General features: G+C 39.1%; 1 protein-coding gene across 4 annotated transcripts in view; it reads right to left on the reverse strand.

Moving 5' to 3' along the window:
* Nucleotides 1–390: 390 nt before the first annotated feature.
* The window catches only part of HAPLN1 (hyaluronan and proteoglycan link protein 1), a 92,080-nt gene continuing 76,722 nt past the window's right edge, over nucleotides 391–15,748 (reverse strand). For all 4 annotated transcript variants that reach the window (XM_038401150.2, XM_043515057.1, XM_043515056.1 and 1 more), the window contains 2 exons: nucleotides 11,359–11,661; nucleotides 391–1,266 (listed from right to left, as the gene is read on the reverse strand). In XM_038401150.2, coding sequence (XP_038257078.1) covers nucleotides 977–1,266; nucleotides 11,359–11,661 — 593 coding nt within the window. In that variant the 3' untranslated portion in view covers nucleotides 391–976. The remainder of the gene's footprint in view (nucleotides 1,267–11,358; nucleotides 11,662–15,748) is intronic.

A 15,748-nucleotide genomic window follows, 5' to 3' on the forward strand; every position in this document is an offset into this window, starting at 1 on the left:
TACTGATTTTTTAATGAGTTTTTCCAAAAGTTTATCTTTCATGATGTGTAAATAAGCGAGAAATATGTGTTTGTGTTTTTTTATAAAGACAATACATTTCAAAAGCTAACATAAAGTCAAGCTGCTAAATTTTACAATTTGTCTGTCCAGCAGTTCATCTACACAACTGCCCTGAGTAGATGCTAAATGCTGCTTAGCAAATGGCCTTTAGAGTTTAAAAATAACTCAGTAAAGCTACTCAAAGGTAATACAACACTTCTCAGGCATCTTCAGTTTGAATTAAGAAGAAAGCAGGGTTCACTCATCAATGTTTTATACACAATAAAAACATAATTGAAATGTTCAGGAGATCTAGTTGTGCTTTTTGCTATGCATGGGCTCATGTATGAGCTTATTTTTCTGAAAGGCAAGATTTTAAATGGTAAAACAAGTCCTATTTTGTGGACTGTTTGAATTGCTGTTTTCATCAAACTGTATATATTGTCCCCCTGTGAAAATATTTTTTGTTTTTTTTATTTTGCAAAACCTCACTGAACCCCTGTTAAGAAAAAATTACGTATTTCAAAACTGCAGATCTAATTTTATTTTTGTAGTGCATCTCAAACTGGTACAAATGTGTAAAATTTGTGCTTGTAAAAGCTTCTGCTTTGAGTAGCCTTACATTCCTTAATTTAGTCCTAGCAATTGTCAAGCTATTGCATGCCCCATTCATGAAAAATATATTTCGCTGGGATGGTGTGGCTTAAAGAGTTTGGCTCTAAAGCTTCCTTACCTAGAGCTTTCATTCAATTTATATTAATTTAAAATATCTATTGAATTAACAAAACAAAACCAAATTAAAGGGTTGGACTTATGAAAATGACTCTTTACAGTAAGTAAAAAAGTTTATCACAGTTTTGGTAACTTGCATGAGTTCGTATTGAAAAAAAATCTTTCACATGTTCTTAATGAATTTAAAATTGTGCTCTAGGTACTTTCAGTTGTACGCCCTGAAACAGTAAACACCATATAGCTTGTGTTTTTTATCTGGGAAGCCTACAAAGCGCACTGCTGCTTCATCAGGACTGCAGCGTCTTCTTGGCCTGGAGATTGGGTAGCGGACACTGCCATCAGCCAGCCAGCCGGCATCACAGCGATCATATCCTAGAAGTTTCCAGGCAGCAAATATCTGGCCTACTTTAGCAATCTGGGATCCATCCTTGAGGCAGGCCTGCACAGCTTCATCATAGGTCAACTTGGTTGGGTGTATTAGGTAGTAAAAACGGCCTAATAGAAAGAGAGAAGGTAAGTTGTCAGTCACATGAAATGATTAAGAAATTCTATAAATAGTCTTTACTATAAAATCATACAAAATGAAGAATATCAACAATCTGTTTATACTAGTGCTGGGAACTTGATTCAAATTCACTTCATACTTTCAAAACGGGGACTTAGACTCAACTACATTAAGTTCACATTCTGGTTAGGGGGAGTCTGAAGGAACAGAGCAGGAGGAGGAAGACAAAAATTTTCTGTTGAACCCTTTTCCCCCTTTCCCCCCAATCTATAGGTTATCCATATATGCCAACTTAGCATTAGAGTGAGACGAAAGAGGAAGTTTTGTGCTGTGCTATATACATTTCTATCCCTACTGCAAAGCACAGCTTTCCCTTTTCTCTTGAAGGGAGAAAATGTGGAGGAAAAGGTGTGTATGTGTGAGGGGAAGTTCAGGAATTCGAAGTAGGCCCCCAGTCCTGCAACTGGATTCATACAAGCAAACCCATGTGTATACCCACATAAAATTCCACTGAAGTCCCAGAAAATAGTTAGAGGTTTGCAAATCTCAGACTATACAAGATTCATACATCTCTAGTTTATTCACAGGGATGAAAAATTAGTTCAATGCTTACATTATGTTGGTTTTGCAATCTACATTGCAAATTAAATTAAACCCATCATGATGATCCATTTTCTTGTCACAGAGTGGTATGTTTATATCTGATCTGTGGTAGTATTTAGGTAAAGTAACTAGGCCTAACAGATGCAGTTTTATTAATTCATTACAGAAAGAACCATTCCTTGATATGGCAGACACAATGTCCCTGATTAAGTACACGCATAATTTCAACTCTTGCCGTAAGAAGGCTGAAATAGTGCACAACTTCTGAGAAGCAAAGTTTGAGCTCGTAGTAGACCAAAAACCTGCCGGTCATAAGTCTTCCTTACAACAGTCAAAAACATTTATGGTTTCTTTTTAGTCATCACTGGGTATGTTCTCATCATAGAATGCTATAACATTGATAGTGCTACGAGGAAAACTGTCTCTGACTAAGGTAATACAAATATATATCACTAGTAAAACTAAGCGGGGTGAGGTTGGGGGCTCTTTTGTTGAGCTGTAAGCAGCAACAATATAAACATTAATTTCATCCATCAAGGAAAGGTATCCTGTAAATTAATGGTATTCCTTTTATTCAATATCTTCAGGGTTATTCATCATTATTGGACTGACAATAAAGCAACTGCTAGGTGGAACTGCAGTCAGCTGATTGGCTAACAATTCCCAAATAAGCATGGTAGGCTTTCAAACTGATGCACTTCCAGTGGACAATTTATATAAGAAATTAGGTTATTTTTGCATGGGGCCCTCTTGTTTTAATTCCAGAAGGAAATACTATGTTTCCTTATTAAAGAGTACAAATTATTGTTGTTATTTTTTCCTCCTTGTGAGAAAACCATCTCTACCTCCTTTCAAATGATTTTCTCAGGGGAAAGGATCTGTCCCTTTGGCGCCAACTACCCAAAAGGGCTTTTTGCCTAATTAAGGAGTGCCAGATTGGATGGAATATATACGGAAATAGGGAATAGCTCCATTTTTAGGCTTCCACCTTTTTATATTAGGACTTGTTTATATTTGAGCACAAATCCTAACAAAGCACAAACTTTTGTGGCCCTGGTGAGTCACTTACAGAACTTTTCCTTTGTTTCATATTTGTTTTCACAGATCTGTTGTAATTCACTGAGAGGTATCGCTAAGAACTTTCCAAATGGCATTTCAAAAGAAGAGTAATGGTGACATCAGGTAATATATCTATTTAGCAAAGCACATGCTTGCTTCTATTTCAATGCAGTTGAAAGCATTTTATAACATTTGCTAACGTAGAAGGTTTCTATGACTGGATACAAACTCTTCATACTATGTTAAGAGTCGAAGGTAGTTTGCTTTAGAATGAATGAGCTTTCAGATTTGCCTGATGGGCTGCAAATCCCACCGAATTTATTAGCAGCTGGTCAAGCCATGTGTCAATGGAAAGGCAATTTCCCATGGATTTTCAATAAGGTTGTGCATTTGACCCATGATCTCAGTAATATCAGCACTTTTATTCCTTAAATAGGCCATCGCTAACAGTAAACGTTGTGCATAAAATGTTCATCTGTATCCAGAATATTTTGTTAAATTAAAAAATAACCAATCAACTGTGTGCATATCTGCTGGCCCCCTTGAGAAGAGGATTTCCAGGAGGTAAATAAAACATAGTTAAACTTTACAATCTGTACAGATAATATGTGAACAGATACTCCAATTTGGTGTTATCTCATCCCCAAATATTAAAAGGATTTAAGTGTGAAGTGATGCCTCACCATTTATTGGCTAGAAATACATTTTTCTCTTTCTAATATTAAAATCAATGCATCTGATGATGTGGGTTTTAGCCTACGAAAGCTTATGCCCAAATAATTTTGTTAGTCTCTAAGGTGCCACAAGGACTCCTCATTGTTTTGCTGATACAGACTAACATGGCTACCACTCTGAAATCTTTCTAATATGTAACCCATCAGGATGTGGTAATAGAAACTTTCACCTTGCACTTGTGAAAGCCAAGAACTTGTCTGTTAATTCCTTATTTTCCTCTTCCTTTGTCCCATTTTTTTGTTTGCTGTGCAGTAGGCATGAAATGCACACGAACAAAGAGATACTACAGAAAACCCTCTGTACCACTTAAACTCCAGATTCAGAGAGGTGTTTGGTTGTGTGCGTAGGGACATTCATTGGTGTAGAGGGTTTTGAATTGATCTTGAGCAATGGGGTAAACTTTGCCTTGTGATAGCTGTGAAACCACTTGTCTGTAGAATTCCTTCACATCATACTGACAATTCCGGTTACACATCCCTACAGTCCTCTGACTGTAACGTCTTTCATGTTTCTTTGTTATACTTTTCCAGTGGCAACCAGATACCTTTTGTTTGCTCCAGCTGCTTTCAGTTTAGAATGAGTAGGATTCTGCTATAAGTAAAGTTGGTGGGGAGGAGGGAATGGAAGACATAATGGAGTATGCAGAACAATGGAAAAAAGGTTGCCAGTTGTGACTGGGCATGTTCTTGGAGGTTTCGTCACATGACATAATCTTTTAATTAAAGATTAATATTTAATTCCTGGAGATTCCAGGATAGTTCTGCAGGGTTGGCAAACCTGGATGTAAACCTCGTCCTCTTAGGGTTCTTGCCTGGAGTAACTGAATTACTGAAGGCTAAAGCCAGTTTGTTAGTTTTTGCCACTACACCACAGACATGTAATAAGTGAGCTAGGGAAATTTAAAAAAAAATACAAAAAAACAAAACAGAAAAACTCTCACAGTACTGCCAAGCATAAGAGACCAAAAATCATGTTACAGCCCCAAAATCACGATTTTAAAAAATCATCAAAATATGTTTGTTCTCTTAACTTTTTAACTCCCCTCTACTCTTCTGCCTATGTGTGTCACCTGATCAATCAGTGTCTTCCACTTCCCCCACCAGGGTCCAGAACCAGAGGAGACATCCCAAAGGAGCAGGAAGTGTTGCTGCTGGGCTTTTCCCTGAATTCCCCTTCCAATGCAGCTCTGCTCCCACTACTCACACTATTACTGAGGACCCTCTCACTACTATAGGACCATACATGAACAGCAGGGCAGGGCTGTGTCCTTCACCTTGAAGCATTCATAGATGGCACATATGACAGGTTATAAAAGCCACTGTAAAACTGCTAGTCAAGATAAAATCACGAGTTGGCAATACTGCCTTTACTGTGACTCAACCCAACTAATCACATCATTGTGTGTTTTGGAAAAAGTAAACTGTTCTCCAGTGTCAAATGGCAACGTGTCAGTAAAAGATGGGTGTGTTACATATTCTTGGATGTATCCCGAAGGCTGCTGGCATTTGTGCAATGTGTAGAGCCTGTCATCTGCTCAACAGATTCAAGTTCAGCACATCTTAATATCCACAGTGAATTGTTGATCAAAGCCAGCGTTCTTCATAATTGTTAAAAGCCTCAGAAGTGAAATGTTTCCTCACTCATTAAATTGGAAAGTTACTTATTAGGTTTGGCATCTATTTTTCCCTATGTTGGAGAACTAGAGTAACTTGACTTTATTCTGCCACTTTAGAAAAGGGACATTTCTTCAAAGGTCCTTTTTGCACCAGCTTTCAGCAGCGAGGTTGGTGCTTAGCAAACTTCCATTCCATAGGCTAATTCATTCACTGACTTTTTGAATCCATTTTATGAAAAAATATGAATTTTTGAATCAATTTTATTTTTAATATTGTTGTATTTTCTCATTTCCTTCGGTCTCTCATTCAGAGGAACAATGACTCATTACTTGATGTCCTATTTTTCTTGAATGGTAAAATGAGCACTAAAAATACATAAGCCAGAAAAGGTTTTTCTGTGCATTTCTTTCATTAAATGGAAGATGGTGGCTTAACGTCTGATGTCTGTGTCCTCCAGCATTGATATAACTGCACTTTGCTGCTGCACTTTTACAATAAATCCCATTTAATTTATTCAGTGTATTTTGTAACTTGTTAACACAAGAGATTTGTGATTTTACTCTGTTAGACCAGATGAAAAAAGTCAATTATATGGTGCTGTTCAGTGTGCAAAGCATGTAAAAAAAATGCATATTAATGAGCAGAATGTGTAAAGCAAACTCCACTCATACCTCATCTATATTTTATAGAGGAAGCTGGTAGTAACCCTCTACTCAGGTTGCTTTCCAGTATAAAGAATACTGGTGATTTTTTTTTTTTTTAAAGAAGAATTAAAAGCACCATTGTTTGCAGCAGACCTTTGAAATTTGGCAGGGAGAAACTTGCTAGTCTATATATTCTTTGTCTTATAAAATTCTGTTCAAGTTTAACTAAAGTATAAAAAAATCAGCATTCTTTGCCTTTCACATGCAGACTGTGAAATCACGGCATGTTCTAAAGGACTGGACATGAAGCAGCAGACACTGCACAGGGAACTTCCAGAAAAACAGTAATAGGAGTAAGGGAAGATTGCTGGGCTGAGTTTCACCCAACCCTCCACCTCTTAGACCCATCCTGGAACAAACACATGGGTCCAGCATCCCCTTCAACCCACTCAAACTAATATAGTACCGAGACTAGAAAGGACTTTTACTAGTCCCAGAGGTTCTCAAACTGTGGCTCAGGACCCCAAAGTGGGTTGCAACCCTATTTTAATGGGGTCGCCAGGGATGGTGTTAGACTTGCTGGAGCCCGGGGCTGAAGCCAAAGTCCGAGCCCCACCTCACAGATATGAAGCTGAGTGCTTCAGGCCTTGGTAGGGGGCTCAGGGTTACAGGACCCCAGCCTGGGGCTGAAGCCCTTGGGCTTTGGCTTTGCAAGAGTGCTTGGGCCCGGGCAGACTCAGACTTTGGTCCCACCTCCTGGTGTCATGTAGTAACTTTTGTCGTCAGAACAGGGTTGCAGTGCAATGAAGTTTGAGAAACCCTGATCGGCAATGACCACTCTAGCTAAAGTTGCAGAATAGTTTCCAGCCTAATCCTTATTTTCAGTAGCTCACAACTTTCTGAAACACACCCTGAATGAAAAATTTCAGCCCCGAAGATGTATCTGCCCAAAAGTAACTTTTTCACTGGGATGTCTGAGTAAAAACAGTTCAGCTGTTTTTGAGTACAAGGACTGTAAAGAAAACATATTTCACTTTGTGAACTTTTATTTACAGCTGGAACAGTTGGAGGTTGAAAGCTGAAAGAGGTATAACGCTCTCTGATATAAATTAGTTTTGATTTTGCCTCTAATAACCACTTATTACAGAATGTACACTGCATTTTCCACGTTTCTTGCAAGACTGCTAAATCTAAGAAAAGGTGCAATGTACACATATGTGTGACTAACTTAACTAGGTAGTAAAAAGTATAGGGTCTGGGTCCAACTAAAGTTGCAGGGACACACAGACATCAGGAAATGCCAAGATTTCAAGTACAATTTTAATGGTGCTCCCCTGTGCATATTCATTTCCAATAGTCTTTCTTGTTAGAAAGAAATTAATTGTAAACATACAAGAATGAAAAACACACTGTAAGCTGCTAGATGTGTATTTAGGGAGGCAGAAAAATTATATATTGTATGCGATCATGTTACCTAGCTACATACATATATACAACCTGTAGTATCTGCGCACTTAATTAAAGACTGTTGTAATGTATATGTAGAAAGGAGCAGCGGTAAGCTTTTTGTGCACATCTTTAACTTTGGTATTTCTTGACCGTTGAGGGCTAACCATACAGCTTTAAAATTCTCTTAATGTTGAGTTTATTGTTTAGATATAAAATGTTCCAATATGACCTTTTGTAAATCATAGTTCTTCTTTTAACAGTACTTGCCAAGCCAATTTGCAGCAGCCACATGAGCGAACTGCCGAGACCCTCAAACCGCCATCAAACCTGGTCAGAGAGCACAGTGATGTGAGACGCTGTCTGTCTTTGGCTACCACCACATGTGGGAGTCTTTTATTGGTCCAAGGTATGATGGCTGCCTGCACATTAACCCTTGCCCATTCATAATCTGTTTGGAAGGGCTCACTAGTGCTGTGGCAAATCAAAGCTGGGTATGCGTATGGTCAGGTCAATTATAAGAGACAGGTTCTGACATCAGCTGCAGCCCATTCTTCATGGCACATCAATGTCGCAGAGCAGTCTGAGCAGGGCAAGTGGGCCCATAGTGGGTGCCTCGATAACAAGTGAGGTCTCAGGTGGTCGAAGGGGCCTGTGTATAGTGGAAGGCTTGGATTTTCCCTGAGCTTCTCAACTCTTCTTACTGTGGCATCCTCACAATGGATGTGTGGAGGAGTGATATTGCTTAACATGGGGAGCCATGGTATTAGTGTTGGTTGAATCATCAGTTATGATGCGATTGATTGAATATAGTAGTATATCAACCAACTTGACGTGAGATGAATGGAGTCAGACCAGAGCCCAGCAGAGGGCTAACCTGGATGATGGGAGTTTATGGCTCAGTGTTCTCATTGTGCAACCCATGAGTTCCCAATTCATACTGGGGACAACGATGATCCAACCAGTAGACTGCATTCAACGTCCTTTCTAGGGCTGAATCTCAGTCACTTGCCAGACAAGATTCCTGATGCAGTTTCCCCTCTCCCCTGCCACCCCACCGAGTGTTCTCAGGCTAGCCCTAAGAATACTACAGTTCAACACCAAGGGATTGTCAGCAGCCAAATGCAGTGTTAGCATAAACCATGGTCAGACATTATTAGGACTTGCATAAGGTGTGTGTTTTACTTTGCCTATATAACTACAAATCACAAGCCTGTATTTATATAATCTAATAAAATATGTTTTGAGAGTGAAATGGCTGTAGATGGATTGAACAGATCCAATAAATGGCATTAATCAGAGATCATAACAGGTAATTTCATAAAGTCCTGAAACTAATTTTGTAGTGTATTGTGTTATTAAAGAGAATGAGAGTTTTGCTGCAACATCTTCCCTTAAGTAGCTCATAGGAATATATTCTACAAAGCTGCAATCTTTAGTTCTTTATGAAGTGTATATATAGTTTTAGAGTTATATGATTCACCCAATCCACTATGGAGGTGACCTAGAAGCTCCAGAGTTTAAGTTGTTACATTCAAATTTGCAGTTAAAGCAGTACTAGGGTATTTCCATTTCATGATTTAATTTAATGTCCATATTTAACATCCTCTTCAGGAGAGAACTGAGTTTTGTCAAAGACTTACTAACTTTGGCAGATGATGCATTTAAAAATTAGACCTTTTTGGGGTTAAGAAATTGAAGTTCCTGTGCTTAAATCAAGAGATGTATTTAATCTTGTGTATTCTAGGATGAACACATTTCATGGTGAATAAGTAAAGAAGTGCACTCATCCTATGCTGGTGGGCTAAAAGACAAACATCTGCTTTCCAAGATGGATAAAAATTATTCACAAGCAAGAGGCCCTAACATGGTCACAGAAGGCTGTCAGTGGAGATGCTGAGGAGGGAAACTGTCTTTGCTTGTGGTCTGTGATGGCCCTGGTTCTTACTATTGGTTGTAGCCATCTTTTTAAGCAATGCTACAAGGTTCTCAGACTAACCTTTCAGCTACAGCAAGCAGTGACTACTGCTTCCTGTTCAGCTGCACCCATACTAATGTCTAGCGAAGATTAGATTGCTCCAAATCCAAGGCTTGCAGTCATGAAACTGAAGTTTAGAGCAACCCAAGATCAGAGCAGGTAGCCTACAAAACTATATAGGAACGGAGCAATGGCAGTATAGAAAGGTGTGACAAAAGAGCCTAAATTATTAGTCACAAAAGCCAGGAATTAACAAGATTGGTATTAGAATCATAGAACTGGAAGGAACCTGGAGAGGTCTTCTAGTCCTGTCCCCTGTACTCAAGCCAGGACTAAGTATTATCTAGACCATTCCTGACAGGCGCTTGTCTAACTGCTCGTAAAAATCTTCAGTGACAGAAATTCCACAGAAAAACCACCCTAGGCAATTTATTCCAGTGCTTAACCACCCTGACCGTTAGGAAGTTTTTTCCTAATGTCCATCCTAAACTGCAGTTGCTACAATTTAAACCCATCGCTTCTTGTCCTATCTTCAAAGGTTAAGAAGAACAATTTTTCTTCCTCCTCCTTGTAATAACCTTTTTTGTACTTGAAAATTGTTATCATGTTGTGTCCCACCCCCCCCCAGTCTTCTCTTCTCCTAACTAAACAAACCCAATTTTTTTCAGTCTTCCTTCATAGTCATGGTTTCTAGACCTTTAATCATTTTTGTTGCTCTTCTCTGGACTTTCTCTAATTTGTCCATATCCTTCCTGAAATGTGGCACTCAGAACTGAACACAATACTCCAGTTGAGGCTTAATCAGTGTGGAGTAGAGCAGAAGAATTATTTCTTGTGTCTTGCTTACAACACTCCTGCCAATGCATACCAGAATGTTTGCTTTTTTGCAACAGTGTTATATCATTGACTCATATTTAGCTTTTGCTCCACTATGACCGCCAGATGCCTTTCTGCAGTTCTCCTTCCTAGGCAGCATTTTCCATTTTGTATGTGTGCAACTGATTGTTACTTCTTAAGTGGAGTATTTTTCATTTATCCTTATTGAATTTTATCCTATTTACTCCAGATCATTTCTCCAGTTTGTCCAGATCATTTTGAATTTTAATCCTATCTTCCAAAGCACTTGCAACCCCTCCTAACTTGGTACCATCCACAAACTTTATAAGTGTACTCTCTATGCCATTATCTAAATCATTGATGAAGATATTGACCAGAACCAGACCCAGAACTGATCCCTGTGGGACCCCACTCATTATGCCTTTCCAGCTTGACTGTAAACCACTGGTAACTACTCTCTGGGAACAGTTTTCCAACCAGTTCTGCACCCACCTTATAGTAGTGCCATCTAGGTTGTATTTCCCTAGTCTATGAGAAGATCATGTGAGACAATATCAAAAACCTTACTAAAGACAAGATATACCACATCTACCACTTCCCCCTATCCACAATGCTTGTTACCCTGTCAAATATGGTATGCCCTTGTTAGGCGAGGTTTACGATACAAAATAGAATTGTTTGATACTTTATTAGAGAGTATAAAGTGGCATTAAAGTTACATAGGAACAGTGAATTCCTAATCACACTTGTTCCTTGTAGTTTTTTTACCTTTTGATAGGTTTTTAATTTGTAGTATATCCTCACTATTTACTTAAGGGGGCAACTCAATGAAAGGAAACACTGATTTCTCCATTGCTTTAACTTAAATAAACTAGGCAGTGTATCAATATGGAACATACCTGCACAAATTTCTAGGAATGAAAACAGAGACGCATGAATGTGCTGCCAATATTCATTCTGAACTATTGCTTTTAAAAATGAATGACGTGAAAACGTGGCAAAATTTGTTTTTTTTTCCACTTCAGACTCATTTCCTCATAAATTCAGTGATAACACTTTCCAAAACTAACATGCACTTTGACAAATCAAATATTTCTTGCTGCTTTTCAGTACCTTTGGAGTTAGTTTATTTTCTGAAGCACAGAAATGATTCAAAACTCTTACCATTGAAGTTTGATGTAAAACAGAAAACATCATATCTGCTTTTATCTTTATCCCAGAACCCATAATTCCTGACTCCAGGCACTGTGTTCTTTCCTCCGCAGGGCCCTCTGGGTTTGGTGATAGGGTACTGAACTGATCCATCATTGAGCCAGCCTGCATTACACCAATCCAGCCCTGACCTCCACGCATCATACAATTGGTCAAAGGAGGCGATAACAGAATCTTGGTCCAAACAAGCTTGCTGAGCCTCGTGGAAGTTTAGGTTATACCGACCCAGCCGTGGAAAGTAAGGGAATACAACACCTACATCAGAAAGGAAGAAAGAAGGCTATTAGCTGTTTAACTATATAAAAACACAACAGAGGGGAACATCATTTACTGGCCTCAAAAGGACAAATTTAAGGTTAACTGTGTGAGATGCCAGAATAATGTAACTGCAACTGGTGATTTTATTTCTAAGGAAATTATCTGTCAGCAAATCAGCTGTTTGGTCTGAGAACATTGTCTGACTATCTCCTGACATGGCAGGCTTCCCTGCCTGATAGCCTCACACTCTTTCTTGCTGGAACCTCACCAGTTCTGTCTCCTGCTCTCAGCTGCAGCCTTTTACTGACACCAGAGCCTCACCCTTGCACATTCTGACAGCATTCTATTCTGCGTACCTTATTACCAATCACATGCAGACAAACTGCAGTTAGGTCAGAGGAGGGCAGCAGCAGTGGTTAAGGGGGAGATCTTTAGAAGGAAAATGTCAAAGCAAGCAAGGAAAATCAATGGATTATTTTTAGAGGGTTTAGTTTAAGGGACCATTTAAAAGAATGGTCAACTGATCCTGTTAATAGTGTGGGTTTTAGCCACATTCCCTCAATGGAGGCAGCACAGAGAGGCATCTCCCCCTTTCTGCTGCCAAACCTTGGAAGGGGATGCAGCGCATGTTCTTCTGCACAGCCAGACAGTTCTGCTAGCCACCATGGAGGATTTGGGGTGCCACCTTCTCCCTGTCCCCTTTTGGGCGGCTAACAGCACAGCCAGACGGCATTCAGAGGAGTGCGGGCAGAGATGGTGGCTGGCCCAAGTGTAGGGAACACAAGGTTGTGGGATGTTTCCTCACAACACATGAGGACCAATCATTGACTGGCCCAAACTCTGAGATCAGGTCTTAGCCTTTGAAGAGGGATATAACACAGATAACTTCTGTTTAAAAAGGAGTATCTAAGTAGAGACAGAGGAACCTAGGGAAATTTCAGAATTGTCTGAACAGCAATATTTATTGACACTCACTCATCCCCCTCAACCCTGTAGATTTTCCCACTGCACTTCAATCAAAAAAATCAGAGTTGGACACAGGAGAGACATGGCAGACAACATCTCAGAAGAGACCTCCCCAGATGGCTCTGATAAAATTCAGTGAAGAGCAGAGATAGAACTAAAGCAAAAGCTTGGATCACAGCATCCCAGATTTTGGTAGGGTTTCAAAACCTAACTCGGATCTGAATTCAGCAGACAAAGTTCATCAGCCCAGTCTCTATAAGGTGAAACAAAATACCTGATCCAAACAAGATCCGGAGCTGAAGTTTTCTGCTCAACTATAGAACAGAGTAGAGTAGGGTGGGGAGGAAGTTGGGGATGAGATGGAGCATTAGGAGAAGGGCCAAAAGGCACCAAGATTAAATAGAAATCTACCTTTCTTTTTATTATCTTCCTATTCTTGAACTCTAGTTGCTAATTTTCTTATCCTTCACAAGTCTCTTCTGTTTAAGAAGCTTCAATTACTAGCTATTCAGAACTATAAACTATGAAAATAAAGGTAATACATATCATGTTATTAACTATATCTTAAATAATAAGGTATACATATTCTACATGTTTAAATTCATTCTGGATCTCTTTTTCATTTGGTCTTGTTATTCATTTTACTTTAGGGGTGTCCAACGATTGAACTATTGAGGGTAATACTGGCAATTTACCAGAAACAAGGATTGTATCTATTCTGCATATAAATGTGAACAGTTCAAGTTGGGTACCTAAATCCACAAACAGGCCTGGAAAAAAACCTCATTTTCAGAGGTGCTGAGCAGTGACCAGACCGCCCAGTGACTATTGTTGAAGTGAGTTTAGGATCTTTAGGTATTGTGTACTGCTGTAAAACACAATTTTATTTAAGTGGCTAACTATGGATTTAGGTGCTTAATGTTTCCACTCACATTTAATAATTTTGGCTATAATGTTTTAACACAGAAATATGCACACAACTGTAACATTAGCTTGTGGGTGTATCTTCCTCAACAGATTAGAAGTTGCTTTTTGTTGGAGTTCATTTACAATAAAAACTTGCAATTGATTAAACTGACTTCCCTCTGCAGCTACAGGGAGATGCTGACTAAGAGTGATTTACATGATAGTTTAGGCTGGATTTGTCCTGTGAACCAGGCTTTGTGTAGCTCTGCTTTACCCTGTATTTAATTGTTATCTACTGCTGCTGCACCTTCTTTCCCTATAGCTTTTAATGTTGAATTAATAGGGATGACCTATATTACAAATCTCTCTACTACTGCAGCTACTCTTCTTACCCTTTTGTGCACTAGTTAGTTACCTAACATCTTCAGCTTCAGTTCTTGTCACCAATCTCTATACAACAATCCATCACATACATATTTGGATGGAGCAAAACACCATCCTGAAGGTTACATTTTTCCAGAGCTGGAAATGGAATCAAAAACTCCTGATTTATAGTCCCTATCTCATCCCATGACTAGATAACGTCTCCTCTCCATAACAGTGATAAATTCAGTTTAGGATTTGGGGAAAAGGAAGACAGTTCCTTGTGTATTTGTCTTTTTCTGCCTATGGATCCCTCTTTGGGCACTTTAAATACCATGTAAATCTTATGCTGGTAAGAGACTGGCATGTCCCCACCAAATGTAGTGGTTATGATAATTCTCATCTTTAGCCTTGCCCTGATTCACTAAAAAAAACTGCATTGTGATTTCCCTTCTCACCCTTTTTTCCATGTCACCATGTCAAATGTAACTCCTCCAAGACAAAAAACATGCTGACCACTCTATCTATGTGCTTCTACCACCCTCGCAAGGGATTTTTCTTTGTAGGAAGCTTATTTGCAACCGTCTACCTTAATCCTGGAGGAGTTCATCATGCCAATTTGTAGGAACATGACTTGTGGAAGATCAGGGACCCAAACCTGTACCTATATTGACCTCAGTGGTGCAACTCCTCACTTTGGTGAAGCAAGTTAGAAATCCTTAGAGCATTACACATTTACAATACTAGAGAGACAAGCTTTCAAGCTCTCTCTCACCAACACAAGTTGGTGCAGTAAAAGATATTACCTCATCCACCTTCTCTTTCTAATATCCTGGGAGTGACACAGCTACCATTTATAGTACTGTCAATATAGGACCTTTCATAAGTACTCAATTCACTTAAATATACCCTCTCAAAGAACAGTTTGTCTTCTCTTTACATCTGAAGAAGGTCAAGAAGAACCAAGGCCACTTCAGGTTGCTGTTGAAGATATTTGTAATTGAATGACAGACCCACAATCACACTTGTTCTAGGATTCTGTACTTATTAAATCAGAGTCCTGAGAACTGGTGATCTAACGGAAATCAGAATGAGTCCATTAAGTTAGCATGACAACTATTTGAAGTAATGCACATTTCAATAAACACACCTGTGTTTATTTGAATGATTCATTTTAGTGTACAAACACATGCTTTGGCTTTTACTACAAGCTTAGTCAAATAAATATTTAGAAAGAGAAAAAGGGAAAAGGAATACAGTTGGGCCCACTTCCTCAAAAGTACCCAGGAACCTAATTCCCATTGATTTTAATGGGAGTTAGGTGTCTAAATACCTTTGAGGATTGGACTTTAGTGCTGAGTTTCTCCCCATAAAATTCACCCCTTTTGTGTAGAAGTACTGTCGCTCACATGACAACCAAATTCACTGACTACTCTGTGACTCTACAGTACAGAACTGTATTTCCTGCAATACTTCTGGTGAGCTAAGGAAAGTGCCGAATCACCTAATGATTCTCGGGGGGAGGGGAAATGAAGTGAGTGCAATGATTGTAATTAGCTAGGGATGAGAAATATCAAATTCACCCAATAATATCAATATTGGTACTATTCAGATAGATCTTTGGTTTGTGAACATTCACGGTGCACATTCAAACCCCTATTAAACTCAGTGGATTGAAGACTACTGACAACAACATTTAACGGATGGCTACATTTTTCCCATCCTTCTTTAATCTCATCTTCCATCTGGGATCTCAAGATACCAGTAGAAGGATGTCTATTACTTTGTATACCAGTAGAGGCGATACCAGGAGAAGGAAGCCTATTACGTTTACTCTTTATTCTGGCTG

Source organism: Dermochelys coriacea, chromosome 5, assembly GCF_009764565.3.
Source record: "Dermochelys coriacea isolate rDerCor1 chromosome 5, rDerCor1.pri.v4, whole genome shotgun sequence".
Classification (NCBI taxonomy): domain Eukaryota; kingdom Metazoa; phylum Chordata; order Testudines; family Dermochelyidae; genus Dermochelys; species Dermochelys coriacea.